A 19,885-nucleotide genomic window follows, 5' to 3' on the forward strand; every position below is an offset into this window, starting at 1 on the left:
TCTATCTATCTATCTATCTATCTATCTATCTATCTATCTATCTATCTATCTATCTATCTATCTATCTATCTATCTATCTCTCTCTCTCTCTCTCTCTCTCTCTCTCTCTCTATATATATATATATATATATATATATATATATATATATATATATATATATATATATATATATATATATATATATATATTTATTTATTTATTTATTTATTTTTTAAGGTATGATTCAAGCTTATGTGGCGTGTGTGCAGGGGCTCTTCTCATGGCTTAAGAAAGGTTAGATTCCAGGAGACTGCTTTCCTCTTCGCTCCTCATTCATGTGGCTTATTTATTATTTCATTTTATAGGAATTGTTGAGTTATAGTGTTCACTGATAACAGAGGAGAGAAAACAGTTCTAATTTGGGACTTTCATTTAAATGGTACTTTACTTTTCTTGCCTTTTGTCGTTAGTATGTGATATTTGTCAAATGCTAGAAGGCATTGGTTGGTAGGTTGTTCTATAAACATGAATGCATATCCTAGATATGTGAATTAGGATAAATACAAAATTAGCTTGATTAATCATGGGTGGGAAAATAGGTGGATGTTGCTGTCTAATTTATATTCCATAAAAGTAAAATTAATCAGAATACTGTGTTAAGACGAAAGAATATATCATTCAATATTCAACTTTTTAAAAATATGTTCTTTGTGCCCTCACTAATCTAACAATAACATGTTGCTTGTAGGTTAAGAATTAAGCAAAAACAACAAAAATCCACTTTTTTTTTTCAAAGCCCAAAAAGTAATAGCTCACAACACGAAGCCCTCACAGTTCAGGGACCCAAATGTGCAATTTGAGGCACTTTTCACATTTTGGGCACTTCGGTACCACAGTTTTGAAAAATGATGGAAAGAAACACGATGTCATGACAACGCCTCAATGATGTCATCCTCATTCTAATTGCAACCCCTAGAGGGCATATTTTCTAACTACAGTATTTGAGGATCGTTTTGTATACTTTGATGTCAGTACCTGTCATTTTTTTGTAATATTTTAAGCAGCAGCGTATTTTGGAAGGGATGAATTTCAGTTTATTTTTTGTTTCTTCACTTTCTTCCACTATTACTCCCTCAATCTCCCCCGCCCAATCATACCTACTATGTCAGCATTGTCTCAGCACCAAAGGGAGGGCAGGGGTGCTTTGTGTGTGTGTGTGTGTGTGTGTGTGTAGGGGGGGGGGGGGGGGGTGTCCGGCGGGGTGGGGTCCGCCTGCAATTCGACAGCACTCTCCCTCTCCTTGTTCTTGCGAGTGCTCAAGCCCCCCTCCCTCACATCCATCCTCCCACTCTCTCTCCCCCTCCCTCATGTCCGCCCTCCCCCCACCCACACGCCTTTCACAAGCAAGCAATGAGGTAATCCCTACCAGCCGCGTGAAGTGCAGCAAGTGCGGTGAGAGGAGCAAGAACAGCAGCCGGCGTGATGTCAGGAGCTGTGATAGGCACTGACTCTTATCACTTTTCTCATGTTTGCAGCTCTCTCCGTTTAGCTTGTGTGGTTAGCTGCTGACAAGCTGCAGCTTTTGACATTTTTTGGAGCTCTTTTTACAGTGGGGTGGAGGGATGTGGGGGTTCACCATGTGCTGGGGCTTTTAGGCTCGGCAAAGCAGGGGTGGGACAGGCTTAACCCAGGGGCTCGGGGGTTTGTATCAGACACCCCTGGGTGGGGGCGAGGAGACAGTAAAAGCAAAAAAAAAAACCTAAAACAAGAAGACGAGGCAGGACGTGAGCGGAGACATCAGGGGAAAGGTGTGTGGCCATCATGACGGAAAGGTGCAGTCTGTGGAGCGCCCTGTCGGCTGCAGCATGCTGCTTCTACCGGGGATCTTTCATGCAGGTGCAGGTTAGTGTGTTTTGCAAGCTACTACTGTATCTGTCCCAATGCATTCCTCTTGACGCACATGTGAGTCCGGTAGCATCATGCCACACGCGAACTGGCATACTAGTGACATCATAGTAGAAGTGTGCTGTCAAAATCACTGTGCAGAGACAGGAAGTGGTTTATTGTACTACAAGTATGTAGGAGTTTTAGCGCATGGCAGTGAAAGTGTGTTAAGAGGTTCAGTATCATCTTCCCTTGATCTAATTCCAGCTCAGTTTGAAACACGATATGCGTCCATATGCACAGGACAGGATGACTCTGACAGTATATTTTGCTAAACATATTGCCTATATTGAATTTCAGATGTATGTAAAGGCGCTGGGTGACTCATTAAATGAGTGCAAGGGCTTTTGGAGATCTTAATCATATTGAACAAAATGTATGCAGTGAGTGTTAAAATTGATTTCGTTTTGCTGCTGTTGGCCCCAGTTTATTTGATTGTGACTGACTAATGTGGTGCCAAACGAGCAAATTCTGGCTTTCCAAATAAACAATACTCAATTTAGATCGGTATTGTTATCGTTATGTTTAGTATTTTTGCATAGCAAGCATCAGTGTTTCAATTTGAAATGGGCATGAGAATTGGATGGTTTAGAATTTGGTGAATTATATGGAATGGATTGTCGACGCAAAACAGAGGCACTGTTGATACTACTTTTGTACAAGAGGTGAGCAAAATACACAAAGGTACATGAAACACTGAAAGTGTTAAAAATAAAAATAATTGATCCATGGCAGTTGCCAGAAGTTTTACTAGTAGGCATTTCTGTCACATAAATCTTGGCCTTCATGATTAGAATCCTGGCACTGGATTATTTGAACCTCTGCGTATTAACCCCATGAATACAGCCTCTTCCCACTTTCCAATAAAGATGTGTTGGAGTAATTCACAACTCTAAATTGCCTATTGGTGTGAAGTGACAAGTTTGTTTATGTGCCCTGCAATTGGCTGGTGACCAGTGCAGGATGCACCATACCTCTTCCTCAATAAGTATAAGGTCTAGCTCAATACTGAGACAAGTACAACATCAAAAGGAAGGAAGGAGGGTCGGAAAATGTAGTCAAATTACAATCCCTCATTTAAATGCTCTGTATCATACCCCGATGTGTATTATTTTGCCTTTCTTAAAAAGCTTCAGAAGGCAACATGATCCAAATATCCACTGAAATAGAACATTGACTCAAATTGTAGAATTATTTGCACACACTCATTGTATTGGCTCTCATTAGATTAGATCAGAAGAAATGAAGCTGCTGGCGAATATGACCATTAAAATTTTGAGCGGTTCTTTGCAAGAAAATGAGACTTAACAATGAAGATGTTTGACACATAAAATGTAATGAACTTATAGCGTGCTTTCTACGTCATTGTATATGTTCAAAGTGGTTTGCGGAGACTCACATTCACTCATATCAATGGAGACTGCTGCCAGCTCCACTGGGAGCAAATTAGGGTTCTGTGTCTTGTTCTAGGACATTTTGACCTGAAGGCAAGGGTTGGGATTTTGGGATTGAATTTATAACCTTCAGGTTGTTAGAGGAACACTCTATTGCTATACTGTGCTAAGTACATTTAAAACAAACAAATAAATAAATATATATATATATATATATATATATATATATATATATATATATATATATATATATATATATATATATATATATATATAAAATCCTGAGACACATCCACATTTTATCAAGAGTATAATAAATCATGGTGTTTTTAATCATGCGTCATGTGTTTGGGGGCGTGGCAATTAACTTTATTGACCTTCTGAAACAAAATGGCAAATACAAGCAAAAAAAAAAAAAACAGGAATACGCTGGAGAATATTTACATGTAGAAACATAAAACAAATGTATAAACATTTATGGATATGTATCTATGCAGTAGGGATGTCCCATTCCCGAACATTGAACCGGAATTCGGGCCCCATCACGTCATTTTCAGCTGTTTGAAATTGGGGGAAAGATACTGTTTGATTTGTCTATTAATTTTTAAGTGCCATGAGGCAGCAAAATAATCAGGGAATACACATTTTCTTGTTGAGGAAAGGATAAAGATGTATTTTACTCATTTATGTATACACTACTTGACTACTGGTGATAGACAGCGACAGAAAGATTGATTTTTATGGACATATTCAATATACTTTTTATTTTAATATAGAAGGTGAATGAATTCAACAGTCCTGTTTTACAACGATTTTTGTCGAGTGAGCGTCAACTGTTTTTGTTGTTGCTTTGTTTTTTAGCTTCAGATGGGAGTGTTTAGCTCAGAGTCGTTAAGTTATTTTTAATCAAAGCGACGGCAGGTTCCTGCGTAGCAGTGGTTGAAGTGGGTGAATTAATTAGTTAGCGAGGCAGTTACGAGTTAAGTGGCTGTCTCTCTGTTGTAAGCGAAGAATAATTGCTTAATTCTTTGCAACATGGGATTGTTTTCAAACACTCAACATTTTATCTGGCCCGGTATTGACTCCCCGATCCATTCTCATTAAAGATAGCTTGTCAAGCACAATACTGTGCAACCCAAGCATGGGTACTGTAATTGTTACTTATTCAACTCATCTATAGTTCCACTGATGACATCTCTTTGCGGATAGCACGGTATTCATGTTTTATTACTTAAGTATTATCAGTACAGTCTCACACTGATATGTATAACGTAATGTTTTACCAACAAAACGTGAAGAGGCTCCAAGCTGTTTTTTGCCACTTTCAGTTGAACTGTCAAGCATAAAACAAAGAAAATTACTGTACACATAGCAGCAACAAGTGCAAAGGTAGCATCTATATATCATTACAGCACTTTAGGGAATGGATATTTGAAAACTAATGGTGCAGAAACACATGTAGACAGGCTTTTTTTCTTCCGGCGAAAAGCCAGCGATTTTTGTCACACCTCTGCATACTACTCATGATTGCATAGTTCACCTAGCATTTAATGAAAATTGATTTTCTTTGGGTTATTTTACAGCACACAATAGCCGCGAGTTCAATCATTACATGATTTCAGTTTTTTTTTTTTATGTTTTACATGATGTAAGCGGCTGTCATCTTTTTATTTGAATGTTTAAAAAAAAACATTTATATTACAATGACATGCATGTACTTTCATACTTTATACTTTCATTTAGTCTGGCATAACAGTCAACAATATTAAAAGTTTTACATAAAGCGGAAGTCAAGATTTATTTTTGAAATAGTTTCCGAAATTAGAAATGATGACATGACATATGAATCATGAATCTGTAATAATGGATGTTGTAGTGCGTCCCTCAGCTCATCAACTGTATCAGTGGAGAGATTACATTTGATCCCCTGGTCTAGACTGCACTATTCTGACAATGTGCGCAGACACACATACACACACTCACGAGTCATGCTGCTCAACCATTGTGTGTGCATTATTCCCAATGCTTCCAGCGTGTCTGTAACTGGGACAGTGAAACTACCCCCTGGACTCTCACAGTGACAGTGACATCCCCCTCTCTTCATCACAAACGCACACGCACACACACGCACATATGCGTGCATGGTTAGCAAGCCCTCCCTCCACTTTGATTGTTTTTGAAGTTAATCTGTTTTTTTTCTCCGCCAGTCACTTTCCCTCTCCTCCTCCTCCTCCTTCCTCTCCTTCCTCTCCTCCTCTTTTCGCCTCCAAGGCTGTGGCCTCATTCCCCGCTGACCTGAGCAGCATGTGGCTGCCATGGTGCTCGAGCCAGCAGCCGGTCACTCTGTCCTTAAGCATTCCTGTGCCCGATTGTATGTGTACCATTCACACGGCCGGCCTCGGAGCTCACAACATGGCACCTCGGTGCCTGGCAGCTACATGCACCGCTAACCATGTTTCCGCATGGATACGTCACATGATAGACCAGTCGCCATCTCATGCCATGTTTCTGACATACCGTATAGCTGTTAAAATGCATGATACTCTATACATACATGATATATTAAAATATGAACTTTTTAAATAATTTGCCTATCATTGTGATTATAAAGTATAGCTCTTAGGGTTTTAAGCGTGCCTTAGTAAAAAAACAAACAAAAATCAATAAATACATGAATAGAATTTTCATAATGTCACCAACTAAGAAGAAATTAGGGCTTCAAATATTATTATAAAAATGGATTAATCCATCAGTTATTTCATAATCAATGAATCTGATTTTAAAAAAATATTTAGGGCTGGGAAAAAAGTTGATCAAGTCGGATAAATCGTTTTTAATGATAGGTTGACTAAAAATATCCACCTCAGAGCTTCGTCAGAACCATGTTTATGACACGGTTTTCTACACAGACCAAGGATGACTAGTCCAAAAAAACCGAGAATATAAAATGTTTCTAATTATTTCCAGTTAAAATAATGTTTAATCATCATAAAGTGGAATAGGCTTAAGACATCAGTACTTTGACTGTTAGTTTAAGTCAAGAAGTGGTGTCTAATAATTGTCTAATTGGCATTTAATAATTCATATTAATAGGTAATAAACAATGAGTATTTATATTTATATTATTTACAAAATAAAGCTAAAAAAGTTATCATAAAATATTCTGGGGGGCCGGAGTGTGGTTGTTTGGGTGGGCACTCGAATACTTTTTATTCAATGGAATAATAGATTGGATAATCAATTTTAAAAATATTTGACAATGATAACCCTTTTTATGATTCTTTCACTCGTTTGGTAAAATACCACAAAATTGATCAAAATAATAATTATTGCTTTCCTAAGTAAAAGCCAGCGTTTGTAAAATTGTTATTTTGATTCAACACAATGTTACAGTAATCAGAAATCACAAATTTGAATGGGCCGACTTGCCATTCCGTGTGAAGAGCTGCCAACCAGTCCAGTTTACTTCATTATAAAAACAAGCGTTTAATGTTATAACTGGCCTCATTTCCACATTCATTGAACTCATAACTGACTTAAGTCATAACTTTAATGACAAAACTGAAGGTGATAACCCATGTTGAGGGTGCTCCTTTTCTCACAAAATAAAGCAACGCTCACATAGATCTAGAAGTCTCCCTACCCAATAAATCATTTTGTTAAAAATTCATCTCGTACAACCTCAGGGGCATTCATCTTTTGAAGCTCCGCGTTCATTCACTGTATGCGCCTTCTTTCAAGAATTCTTGCATCAACACCGCTCACTCTCTTTCTTGCCTTCCCTCATGCACAAAATCTCCTTTTGTATGCCGTCGAGCCGTATCGTTCGACGGCTCATCATTCTCAGCTTCTAAACTGTGTTTATACACAGCTTGTAGTCGATTTTGATGTTATATGTGTTAGAGTAATAAAAGACGGTTTGATGCCGAGGGCGCGTGTTCTCGGACTCTTTTGACAAACGAAAAGACGGCGGTTTATAGCCAACTCGGTCACAGCCGGTTAACCCGCAATCGTCTTGTCATTCAGATGATACACTCTTGCCAGTGTCAGCCAGTCAGTGTGTGTTTGTACTGTATGTGTCGGGCCAACCCAGAGTGTGAGCCCAAGCCAACTGGTATGTTTTAGCATTGAAATATTCACCATGTAATCCCCTCCTCTCCACTCCTCTTATCTGTCTCTCCTCGCCCTCCTCCCTTAAAAAGCTTTTCACCATAAATCCGCTTTTGGCGTGCTGGCCTATCACACCCTGGAGGCTCATAGTGTGAGGGGCAGCCTTGCGTGTGTGCGAATGTATGGCATGTGTGTCCACATCCTCATTAGTGCGCTGCCATGTTTTTGGCATTAATTAGGCGTGGGACTCTGTCTGTCAGCTGCATATTTTTGTTTCATGTAAGTTTTGTCTGTTCGCAGCTTAGTCGCAGTGCGTGTTGCGTCTCCACTGTGCAGACAGACATCAAACCGTGTAGAGTTAGGAGGCTTATATTGGACCTGGAGTCCATCAGTAGAAGAGTGGAATTAACTGAAGTCTGTTTAATTGATAATTCCTTCTGTAGTTTGGATACTTTGAGACAAGAAGCCTTTTGATTTTCCTTTCTGAGTGAGATCAAAATCGCAGTTGTATGAATTATACTGATAAATACTGTAAATGGGATTGACGGCTTATGTATTGTACGCTGTTTGTTCAGTCAAGCTTGTAGAATCACAAAAAAGGCATGAAGGGTTTTCTGGTTTATCTCTGTTCCGTTCCTATGGTTGCAACCCAAATTTGTTTGTAGGCTGCAATGTGCTGTAGTCTATCAATCTGGGTATTTTAGCCAAGGGCTGGTACACCTGGTAATGTGATAACTAAGTGGCAAAATTCGACATGTTATAACCATCTGGATGAAATTTCAGCTCCCGAGTGTCTTTTTTCAATGTGTTCTCTTTAATGCGAAATTCGGATGATGTAAAGATCAAAGGGTAGGACAAAATACTGCATGAGGGTTAACATTGTACTAATTTAGCAATTTGTAGCAGTAAGAAGTTAATATTTTGTCAATAATTAATTTATAGTTAAAGTATTTTCGGGTACACTTAATACCTTCACAACATTTTTTACGACTTGCTGTCAATTTTGAAAATGACATCACAGTTGCTCAGGAAACACAAATTGTGAATGTCACATTACTAAACCAGAAAAACAGGAAGGCTGTGATTGGTCATTAGCTTTGAGCATATGTTATGTCATATTTTTTTTTTTTTACAGCAAGTGGATTTTTAAGTTATTGCAGTTATTTGCTCGAATTCTAAGTGATTCATTTAGTAGACTTTTTAAACAGTCACAAAATCACTCAAAGTTTCCTAGCTAAAAGCAGAAACACTGTTTTCTACTGAGTTTGTAATTTTGAAACACTCACTATTCGAAATGTGAACACAACATACTGCACTTCACACAATTTCCAAACTATATACAGTACATCTCTGGTTATTATTTGCACTGTTCTGTCAACTATCTGGCCACACTATCACAGGAGATAACTGCTTTAGATAGTTGCTTCATTTTGCCTGATTGCTTGATTAAATAGGCCTCAGGTAATTTTTTGCTGTGGATTAATATAAAAGGAGCAGGAAGAGTGAGGAGAGTGAGAGCTGGAGGAGGCCGAGGAAGAAAATGTGGAAGCAAAGAAGCAAGTGGGAGAGAAGGAGGATGGCAAGAAGGTAAAGGAAGAAGGAAATACTGATTTTCACGCAGCTTTCTCAAAAGAAAATATCACATTTTGGTGTGATTAGCAAAATGTTCAAAATTCAAATTCAAAACGGGTACTTCCTCATATTTATAAGAAATTGGTTTAGGTGATAAAAACTAAATAGTAGTTGTGCATGTTATGTCATGCTCAATTCCAGACCCAAACACACAGGTGCTGTTCCATTTCCTTTAATATCCAAATCTTTGGTAAATTTGCAGCCTTCATTTTTCCAATCCCAGATTGGTACCTTTCTTGTATGAAAAGAGCTAGTGACTCATACATCCATCCATCTATTTCCTACTTTGCTTCACCTCACTTGTATCTGAACCCTTTAAGATTCATGATCAGCTGCAGCTCACCCGTGACCCCTGTGACTACAAGTGCCAGAGAAAATGGATGGATGAATGCATAAAATACTTCTATAGGTCTGATAAGACATGACATTAGGAAACCCTGTAAAACAAAGTTCAGGTTAAAGCTCATATCTGCTGCTTCCAGTTTGAAACTGCTGAGCATGTGCCATTGCTTCAAATGAATTAGACATGAAATACTATTGCATAACCCCTTTTGAAAAAAAACAAGTCGCAAAAAAAAACCTGCAGAGGTGAGTAGAGTATCCAAAATTGCACTCAAGTCAGTTTGAAAACTTTCCCCATGGAGATTTTGAGCACGAATGCGTGGTTACTAGACATGTTTGCTTGTGAAAATGAAGTTGGACGCAATAGTTCAAACAAATATACTGTGGAAGCAAGAATACATATATTATGCAGTTTCATAAATAACTGGGACATGACCACGTCTGATGAAAATCAAATATTTCACAAGGAACTATTTATATCATATTTAACCACTAGCCAATCCAGTTGTGTTATTAGCAGCGATAGGAAAGTCCGGTCCAGAAAGTAAAAAGTCTGCCGCAGTTTAGCTTTAGCCACAGGTGCTTCCACTTAAATAGAAGTACTTGAATAGAAGTACCTGTGCCAACTTATAGTTATAAAACAATCCAACACCACCAAACTGGTCAATTTTCTCATCAAAATCCTTTTTATTTATTTATTTTTTTGGCTTGGGGCGCCAGTGTAGTAACATGTCTGTTTTTATTTTTGTTGGTGACAAATAAGAATAAAATGTTTCCATGAACCCCCTGCAATGAACTTCTGGACTAGTCATTGCATCTTGGTGCATTGAATAAGTAGTTCTATTGAAGTTTGGGATGTCCTACTCTTTGAGTGGTCATTGAAGGGAAGGTGATACCAGAAAGCTCAACTCGCTCTTGTTTGCCTTCATTTCCCAATATTGGTCGCTACGGAAGCGAAATTTAAGTGAAATGTAGTTCAATACAATCATTTACAATATCTTACAGTAAAAGTTACATTTGTTTTGTAAAATAATTACAGACAGGAAAAAAAAAGTATGTTGCATTTTCAACTATTCTTAAATGTACAAATGCTAACCTTAGAAAAAAAAATGTAATGGAGGGAATGTACTTCCTGCTTCTGCTCATCTGTTTTGGTATGTTTGCTCGCTGTGTAGTATAGCATCAACCTACATGTGGCTCTGTCGTCGGGTCGATGAAATGTGCGGTTTGAGGTTATTAGTGGCACGCTGTTGGAGCAAAGGAGACAGGAAATCATTATGTGTGATTGAGAGTGAAGGATGGACTTGAACACACTGGTTACGCCTTCATCAAATCTCAGATACTTTGCATTGGTCTAAATCTGATGCCATTGATGATAACGAGATCATTTCATTGAACCATTTTCAGATATGCTTCATTCTGACGATGATAACTTCACAAGATGTTATTTAAGCTATTTACTGAAGGTTGAAGTGGCATGCAGCCATTTGTCTATAAACTAGGAGTAAATCTTATTTTTACTAGATGATTTCCCAGTAGTGTTGTGATTTTTAGCTTCGGGCTAAGATTACCATGCTCTCCACCTCAGCGCCTGGTTTTATCACCGCTGCTCCTCTCAACATGATTGAAGAAAGCTTCACATTAGAATAACAAAAAAAGCTCTAACAATTGCTGCCGCTTCAGGAAAGGGATTATTCCAAAGAGGCGCTGCCTGCGAGTTAAATATTTGGCCCTATCAGCATTCGAGAGGGTGATCGAAAGTAATGCAATGGAATTGCTGAGTAAAACTAACGTAACTGGAGCTCCATGGATTTGAATGATGAATCTAATTAGAAATATGGACTTCATTTTATGGGTTGAATGGATCTGCAGATGCTCACAAAATGTTAACAAGCTCTTGATGGATTTACTTTAATAGAGAGTGAAGGCTGACCGCATCAAACAGAGCAATTTCTCCAATAAATCCACTTTGCTTTTTTAACCTGCTCATCTTTCCTAGCTAACCGTGTTTAGTCCAGATGTATTTGGGAACAGAGATTTTTATGTCTGTCCAGACCATCACAAGGTAGTTATTAAAAAAATCAACAAAAACAACACCATGATTTTGCTTAAGGAAAAGAATGACATTTAGGGCTCTTCTGTGAGGGGTGTGAGAAAGGTGAATCCAAAAACACAGGGGAAGCCGAAAGGTGAGGTGCTCAAAATTATTGGTTAAATAATACTTAGATGCAAAATCCATCAATAGCAAAAATGAGGATAAACTCGAAGCAGAAACCAAACTCACAGAGAAACAGCGACAGGGAGACAATGGAACACTCAGAAAAGAAACACGCTACAACATTAGACAATGACTCGACTGCTAACTGAACGCAAATTGGGACTTAAATAGACTCCACACAACAAGGAAACACGAAGCAGCTTTACAGGAACAAAAGGCAGAGGAAGCTGATTGGATGACGAGCGGAGTGCAGGTACACAGACATGTGGAAACAAATCACGCTAACGAGGACAGACGCGACAAGCCACCTAACAAAGCCACAACTTCAAAATATTAAAAAAAAAAAAAAAAATCAAAAACAGAAAAAAACAACACCAACCCACACCAGAAACATGACATCTAGAATAGGTGGGTTTGACTTTTTAGTTTTATCTAACGATCTCCCGATACAACTTTGTCACCTCTGATAGGCACGGGCTGATAACAGTGTTGACGGTTTACCGCCGAGTTAAAAAAACAAGGTTTCAATAACTGCTAATTCTTTCTATAAACAGTAATGCCTTTTCTTTTTTGCTGAATTTAACAAAGGAGGAATTTAAACGGAGCAGAATAGGACTTCTTGGCTGCTTGCAGAGTTGACTCAACAAGCCGCCTTTACTGTAGATGGCAATTGATGCTTATTTTTTAACCTTCTTGGCATGAACAGAAGAGGGAGGTCTTTGTCTTAGCCCCATTGATATGGTGTGAAATGATACATTTGTGTGTCTAAAGCAATAAATGAATGAAATAATGAATTTTGCTGATGTTGCCCATGCTTCTACAAGGAAGACCAAGCAGACCTCCATGGGCAGATGATACAAGGTTGACTAGGGAGGTCACAGATCTGTGCATGTCTTTAACCGTGATCCTAATTGTAAATTTTATGAACTACAAAATTCCCAAAGAATGACATCGAGGTTTGCGTCCGCTCAAAAATCCAGATAACGGCAATCGTTACCTTTGACCACCGCTGCTTTGTCTCTGCGTATAGAGCTCGTAGAATAGAGTGAAACGGTAAGTTGACATCACTGTTATGTTATGGGCCTGTGTGACTTTTGATAGAATAGGCTCACGGTTGGTGTTAAAGTGAAAGCGGTCACGAGGTGACTCTGCTCACATTGACCCTAATGATACAAAACGGATAGGCTATGGACCTGATGACCCCAAGCAAACTGTGAAAGCGCATACTGTTTATTGCTCAGTGGTCAACTCAGTGGCCTGATTTCAAGCTGAAAGAGAGTCATTTCCATTTCACTAGCAGCTATATTCTTACCATTTCAGTTTCCCATTTACATTTTTGTATAAAGAGTCAAGGGTTCCTTTGAAGATCCATCGGTCGTGAACATTCAAGTATTGGCAGGGAAGCTTTCATAAGTGTTGGAAAGCTGAGAATTGTGCACATTGTGTTTATGCGTGCTTTTCGCCCTTTAAATTCACACATGCCTTTGGATAGACCGCGCACACACACACACAAACACACACAGCATATGTTGAGAAAGTCACAGCTGACAGGGTGTGTATGACATAGTGATGGGATTTGCAGCAAAAGGTGCACAATTGTTTGCTTCCTTCCAATTTGACCTCAGACATCTGCCACTTGAAGTTCTCCGCAGTGTAACGGTAATAGGAATGCTTTCAACGGCACGTTAAAACAAAGTTCAATGAACCCGCAATTTGTCCGTTACATACCATTTCTCTATGACCAGAATCAAGATGTACATTTCCACCATGTAGCAGCCACAGTCACTGTAAGAAATATTTACATTAGTGCTTCTGGTTATTCATGTTTTATGAATTTCTAAGGAGTCCCAGTAGCCAGAGTGTGTTTAAGTTTTGAATAAGGCCTCAGACCGCTGGGGAGATTTAAACGCATCATTTTACTCAATGAACAGACTAGAGGCTGTGAAAGCGTCTCAGAGTGATTTGCAGGGAGCAGCTGAGAATGGCACACTTGTTTTATCCGCTTCTTTGAAGAACACACTCATGAACCCTCGTACGCATACGTCACTGCTTACATACGTTCACACATGAGAGCATATACATTTGTACATGTAGCGTTTTAATTCTTTTACATATATGTGCGTTTTCACAAAAACAGGCTTATGATGAAAATAAAATGGATGAGGTTACATGATCTATCTTCAGGAATTAATGCATAAATACAAGGAAACACAAATATCCAATGGAAGGAAAATGCCCAATCAAAATCTGTGGTTGTTCAACTTCTTTTCAAGGAGTTCGGTGAAGTGCAAAAAAAACAGAATAAAATGGTGCTGTAGTGTCCTCAACTTGGACACTGGGTGGCACCTTAATGATGACATACATGACAGAAGAAGTTAAAAACTCATGAAGAAGTCATGATGTCGCATCGAATATGGAGTGCTGTGTGCTAACTGCTGAGCTGTAAATAAAGTACAGTGGACCCCCGTGTTACAACGTCCCTGATTTACGTTTTCATGTTACGACGTGGAATACTGAGTTTTTTCATCCCCTCTTTATGACATTTTTCCGGTTTTGTGCCCAAAACTGTCATGGCCCTAGGGGCTTGGCTGTATTTGTGTTGTTTCGTCTCCATCTTTAGGTCTCCATCTTTTAGGTAATTACACTTATTTTCAGTTGCCGTCCCTGCAACTCGTCACTACAATTCTGGTCTGCTATTTGTCGGCGTCTCCTCACGGAGATGGTGGTCTGCTATTGGTCAGCCTCACTTGTTTCAAAATGACGGAACGGTAAAGCTTTGTTCCATTATTAGTGGTTACAAAACCGTATTTATAGTGTATTTTACAGCTTAATTCAAAGTTGAAAGGGTTAGCCATGGGTCCCAATATTGCTAGTGACGTTAAAGAGAGAAGTAAAAAGATGATTTACATGGAAACGATGCTGATAACACAAGATAATCCTTATTAGGGACTATGGGCATAATGAACAGCACTCAAAGGTCAATAAATCCTTTCTATATTTTTATTTATGATGTTTTCTGATTGTATACATGTATATTATATATACGTAGCACTTACTATACTATTTTGGTACCAAATTTTAATATGTATGGACAATTTTGATGTTTTTACCTGGGGTTCTAAACACATTAGCTTTTTAACATAGGTTTGGATTGCCTGTCATCCGGCCAATTCGTTTTACGACCCCAACCGCTGAACGGATTAATCTTGTAACATGGGAGCCCACTGTACATTTAAAAAGAAATACAAAACTGATATATGGTACAACACTGATTATAGCCGAATATCTGGTAATGGCCTAGATGGCGATCCCCACCTACCAAGAATCTCTTTGGAGCAATAATAGGATTTTACCTGGGCTGAGCTGTAGCACATTGAAGCTAGATGCTAATGCTAATATGAAGGCTAGTGTATTGTTACATTTAGTGTCACTGAAGCAACCAACAGGCTTTTTCGCACACGTGTGCCAACCGGTCATTTCATCTTGTAAGTTGCAGTGCTCATCTGGGCATTGCTTGTAAAAGGAACAATTTTTGCGTATTGATCATGGACTGCGGACTGCGGACTAATGAGTTTGGTCCTATTCATTTCTTTTAACGCTTCACAACGTCATCTAGGGGATTTGATCCAGACTTTGAACTGTGCGTTTGCCACCGCTCGCTTAAAGCATTGGCTCCTAAACATTTTTTGCAGCCCCCACTCGACTCTCTCACACACACATACAGACACACACACATTTTTCTTTCAATAATTATGCATACGCTTAGCTTGCAAACATGATAATGAAGTGTCAGAAAGCATTTATTCTTTGCAGGTGTGCAATTTGTGACCAGAAAGGATATAGTATGCATTACGTGAAGTCTTGGAAGACATCCCAGCAGCTAGGCTGGAAATTACAGTCCAGTAAGTGACATCATCCACTAAAAAAAGGGCAGGTGGGTGAAAAGGGGAAACAAGTCGAGTGAGTGGAGTGGGAAGCACATAGCATGCAGAGGCAAGACAGAAACAGAGACAAGACAGTGAAAAGCCACTTTCTAATGGCGCATCACGGGCTAATTTCCCATGAGCATCTCTTTGCGGAACGTGTTGAGTGTCTCACGGGAATGTTTACGCTCACACCTTCCACATGCACAAAAATCACTTTCTTGCCCTGCCTCCCTTCATGTCTGCTTGAAAGCTGTCACAAGGGCAGGGCTGGTGCTCTGAAGGTGTACTTACCTCAATACGGAAGTGTTTGTGTGTGTGTGTGTGTGTGTGGTTAATGGCAAGTGAGAGTCCCAGCTCCATCTGCATTACCATGACAACCGCCCGGTAACAACTAGGAGACAACACCCATTTTTCCCAACCCCCTTTTTCAGCTTGCATGTGCATGACCACTTTGAGTGTACATTTGCTTCTGTGTGTTTCTGTGTAGGTTTGCGTGTGTGTGTGCATGTGTGTGTGCGCGCACGCTTGTAAGCCAGCATCCATTTGGGAGCATCCCAGCAGGTCTCACAGTGATGGACAAGACCCTAATAGCTGTGGCTCTATGCCTCAGTAGGGAGTGGTCTTAGACATACACACATATACACACACACATGAATGGTAGTGATACCTCAACGGAGCTCTCACGCTGTCTACTCCGGGCCAGCCAATGGCAACGCTCGCCTCTCCACCTCCACAAGGCGATGACATCATCGGCGGCCAATGGCGCAGAGTTTTAAGGGCGTGCGCGGCGGTGATAAAAACTAATTGATATGCATCTAAGGATCCTCGTGGGTTCGAGCTACTCTTCATTTCTTTCCCATCATGCACCTTTGTGCGTTTTACTCTAGCTATTCTTTCCTATTCCCCCCTCACTTGCCATCATAATCAACATCATCTCCCCTTTTGTGCATGTGAGGTGTGCGCGTGTCAAGTTCCAAGGCCAGTCGATAGGTCATTGTTTGTATTGTGACTAAGCAAAAGTGTGTGTGCGTTTGTGTGTGGCTCCTGGCACAGATAAATGTCTCTATGACAACCTTACCGGCAATGACCTTCGATCTAAATGAGTCTTTGCATCATCAATTCTCTGTCACGCCACAAGAGTAATGGCCCCGTTCTGACGCGGCCATTATGTTGTCAGTTTATTAAAACGGGTCTCAAGACGTCAGTATTGTGATAAGCTGACACTGTTCTGGGCAAACACAAATTGGTCTTTTGTAAGCTAACCATCTGTCTTGAGTGTTTCTTTTTTTTTTTTTACCTTCACTGTAAGTCTACACCTGCTTACATCTGCCTAAAGGTACGCTAACAGCTGCCGTCTTGTTAAAATACATTGTTTCATTATTGTTCACTATCTTTTATATTCTATTACTTAAATTTGCCTTAAACTGAGCTGACATTGTTTCCATTGCAATAGTGATTCAGTTTATGTTTTGAAGTTGTTTTTTCCACCTACCTCTGCCTCTGGCTCTTAAGGTAACGGTTCTATGAAGAAAGCCTTTCCTGGCCTTCAGTCAATCAGTGTATAGGAGTTTTCATTAATGACTCAGGATGGCAGACAGGTTGTTAAGAGGAAGTTATCCTAGGGGAAGTGGTTTAGAAGTCCCCTTGCCCGCTAAAAGAGCCAACCCCTCTTAGTTGAATTGAATGGTATGCAGCTGTGAAGTAAGAACGTTCTTCATTTATGAATTTAAAAAAAAAAAAAACAGTATACAAGTAAACTTTTTTGAAAACATTCCTCTCTTCAAATTCTATTAAAACAATGGTTTATCAACCATTGTTTGTTGTGAATTTATTAACTTGAGTAACTGTCAAGGTTTATTTCTTAAAGTAGGGTCTAAAAATGGCCAGTACTAGATGAAGTAAGTCCAAAAGTAAACAACTCCTAAGTACTTAAGCGCCAAGAAATTGCTTACCTTAGGAAATCAAGTATTAAGGTAAACAATTACTTTAGGAGATGAAGTCCCAAAATAATCAATTACTTTAGGTAATAAAGTAATCAATTACTTTAGATCAGTGCTTCTCCAATTATATTTTGTCAAGCTCCACCTTGGAAAGAGAATACTCCCCCTAACTCGACGCGCTGACTATAGATAAGATTACTATCTATAAAAATTGTATAAGTATACCTAAACAGGTGTTCATTATTTTTTAGTGTTTATACAGGTTTCAGCTTAGTCTTTTTTTTCTTTTTTAAGTACATCAAAGATCCTGAAACAAACAAAAATGAGAACAAATCTTAGTTTATTGCAATTACACTCCACAATGCTTTTTTTTCTGAGTTCTTTATTAATGAATTACTTTAGGTATCACCTTGAGAAGCAGTGCTTTATATAATTATGTATTAAAGTAATTGATTGATTTTGGTAAATAGAACATACATAGAAAAAAACAAGTAAAAATATGTATTTTTGTATGTATGTGTGTGAGATTGAATAGGTTAATGTGAGATCGAATATGTTAAGCACCCAGCATACTTGCCTGGTTAATGCGAATAATCACGTCAGATGATCTGTTGCTAGCAGCTATTGTTGACATGCAGTCAGAATGTGACAACTCCTATTAGTCACAATAAATTAGAGCATCATGATCTGAAGACGTTAAGAGAATATTTACTGGTTTCATGTCTGTGTTCATGCTTGTTGTGACAGTTTCCACTGGTGGTATTTTACATCCTGGCGCTGTTCCAATTAGTAAAGCTGATTAAGTCTCCTCTGTCAGTCATTGATTAATTCATCAGATGCTGTGTCACAATATGCTGTTTGCATCTATGGCTGCAAATAAAAACTGCAGCTGATGTCATTGCGTTAGTAGAAAAGCATTACGTGGTGTCTATTGCATTGTGTGGAAGCTTACATATTTTAAATTGCATTACATCATTATGAGATACTGTAGATTGTTTTTTCCTGGTATTTGATTATCCCTTTTCGCCATTCTCATTCACATTGCTGCTGTTTATCATCTAGTGTGGCACCCTCCATTTAGGTACCCGCTTCTATTAAAGAACGCAGAAAAAAAAAAAAAGCATTGTGGGTTCGGGGCGTTTTCTATCACACTTGTCACAATCAAGATGGATGGTACTAGTATGGATGGTAATCCTTGTGCCTTGCCTCCAAATGGCAAAAAGGAAAAGTGTGTGCTTGTGCATGTATGTGTGTGTGTGCGTGTGTGTGTGTGTGTGTTAGCTTGTGCGTTTCTGATTGGTTGCACATCCTGGTTAAAATCATGCACGCTTGTCTGGAGATTTTTGTGCATGTGTGTGAGTTTTAACATTGGAGTCGCTGGTATTGATAAGCCCTCAGACCATCCATCTGCCCACAAAGCGACCTTTTACCTCCAAAGCCTTCAAATTAGCCATTAACGTCTCATTCCCAAGAGAAGAGGGCGACATTGAGTGGCAAAGGCCCCAGGTGTGTCTGTCAATAGGAGTGTGTATGGGTGTGTGCTTGTGTGTGTCCGTGTCCTAGAATAAGAAAATTGATGACCAGGCTGGACATGGCAAGGATGTTTTGCCATTGCCGGTGGACTTTTGGCTATTAATATTAATGGTACTATAATGAACATATACGCTTTCATGATGAGGTTATAGATGTCTATCCAGTCCACTCAAAAGAAATATTGCCCTCCCCCACCCTATGGTTTTTGTGGAAACCCATTTTGAACCCTAAAAACAAATAAACGCTCAACAGCAAAAAATTGGCATCATTATGTTTTTGCACTGTTAAATTTTTGCATTGTTAATGTCATTGTTGTTTGAGATTTGGGTCAGATTTGAGCTTTTTACCACGTGATAATGTTAACTCATCACTTTAAACCAGTGTTTCTCAAATAGTGGGTGGGGGAGGGGGGGCGGGGCATGTTTTTGTTATGTGAAGTGCATTTGCATTTAAATAAGAGTTTTCATAATTTTTTTTTGTTTCAGGGGCTTTGATGCACTTGGTTATTTTTTTTCCGTTTTAGACTAAGCTGTAACCCGTATAAAAGCTTAACAGTTGTTTAAAATGTATTTATATTGTTTTTTTATCTTTTCTTTTGTCAATGTTAAAAGGATAAAGTTTGAGGTATAATACAATTTTTGTTGATAATCTTATTTATATTCAGTGCATTGGGGGGGGGGGGGGGGGCTTGGCAAAACATAATTGAGAAGCACTGCCCTAAACACACTCCAATGTATTTTTCTGTCATTGATGTGTATCTAAGAAATTCTTACTTATCCTGCACTTATTCTGCGCTCGCCAAAAAAAAAAGCTACTTTAAAGGGAGTGACAGCGGCTTTACCATATTACGTGTTTGTAATTAAGTG

General features: G+C 39.0%; 1 protein-coding gene across 3 annotated transcripts in view; it reads left to right on the forward strand.

Moving 5' to 3' along the window:
• The window catches only part of sh2d3ca (SH2 domain containing 3Ca), a 64,455-nt gene that overhangs the window by 9,713 nt on the left and 34,857 nt on the right, over window positions 1-19,885 (forward strand). For 2 of the 3 annotated variants that reach the window (XM_088435804.1, XM_088435802.1), the window contains exon 1: window positions 1,719-1,882. The exons of the other annotated variant lie outside the window; for it this stretch is intronic. In XM_088435804.1, the coding sequence (XP_088291930.1) occupies window positions 1,802-1,882 (81 nt within the window). In that variant the 5' untranslated portion in view covers window positions 1,719-1,801. Of the gene's footprint in view, window positions 1-1,718; window positions 1,883-19,885 lie in introns of those variants that run through there. 3 annotated transcript variants of the gene reach the window in all.

Source organism: Hippichthys cyanospilos, chromosome 15, assembly GCF_059441005.1.
Source record: "Hippichthys cyanospilos isolate Australia breed blue-spotted pipefish chromosome 15, RoL_Hcya_1.0, whole genome shotgun sequence".
In the NCBI taxonomy this organism is placed as follows: domain Eukaryota; kingdom Metazoa; phylum Chordata; class Actinopteri; order Syngnathiformes; family Syngnathidae; genus Hippichthys; species Hippichthys cyanospilos.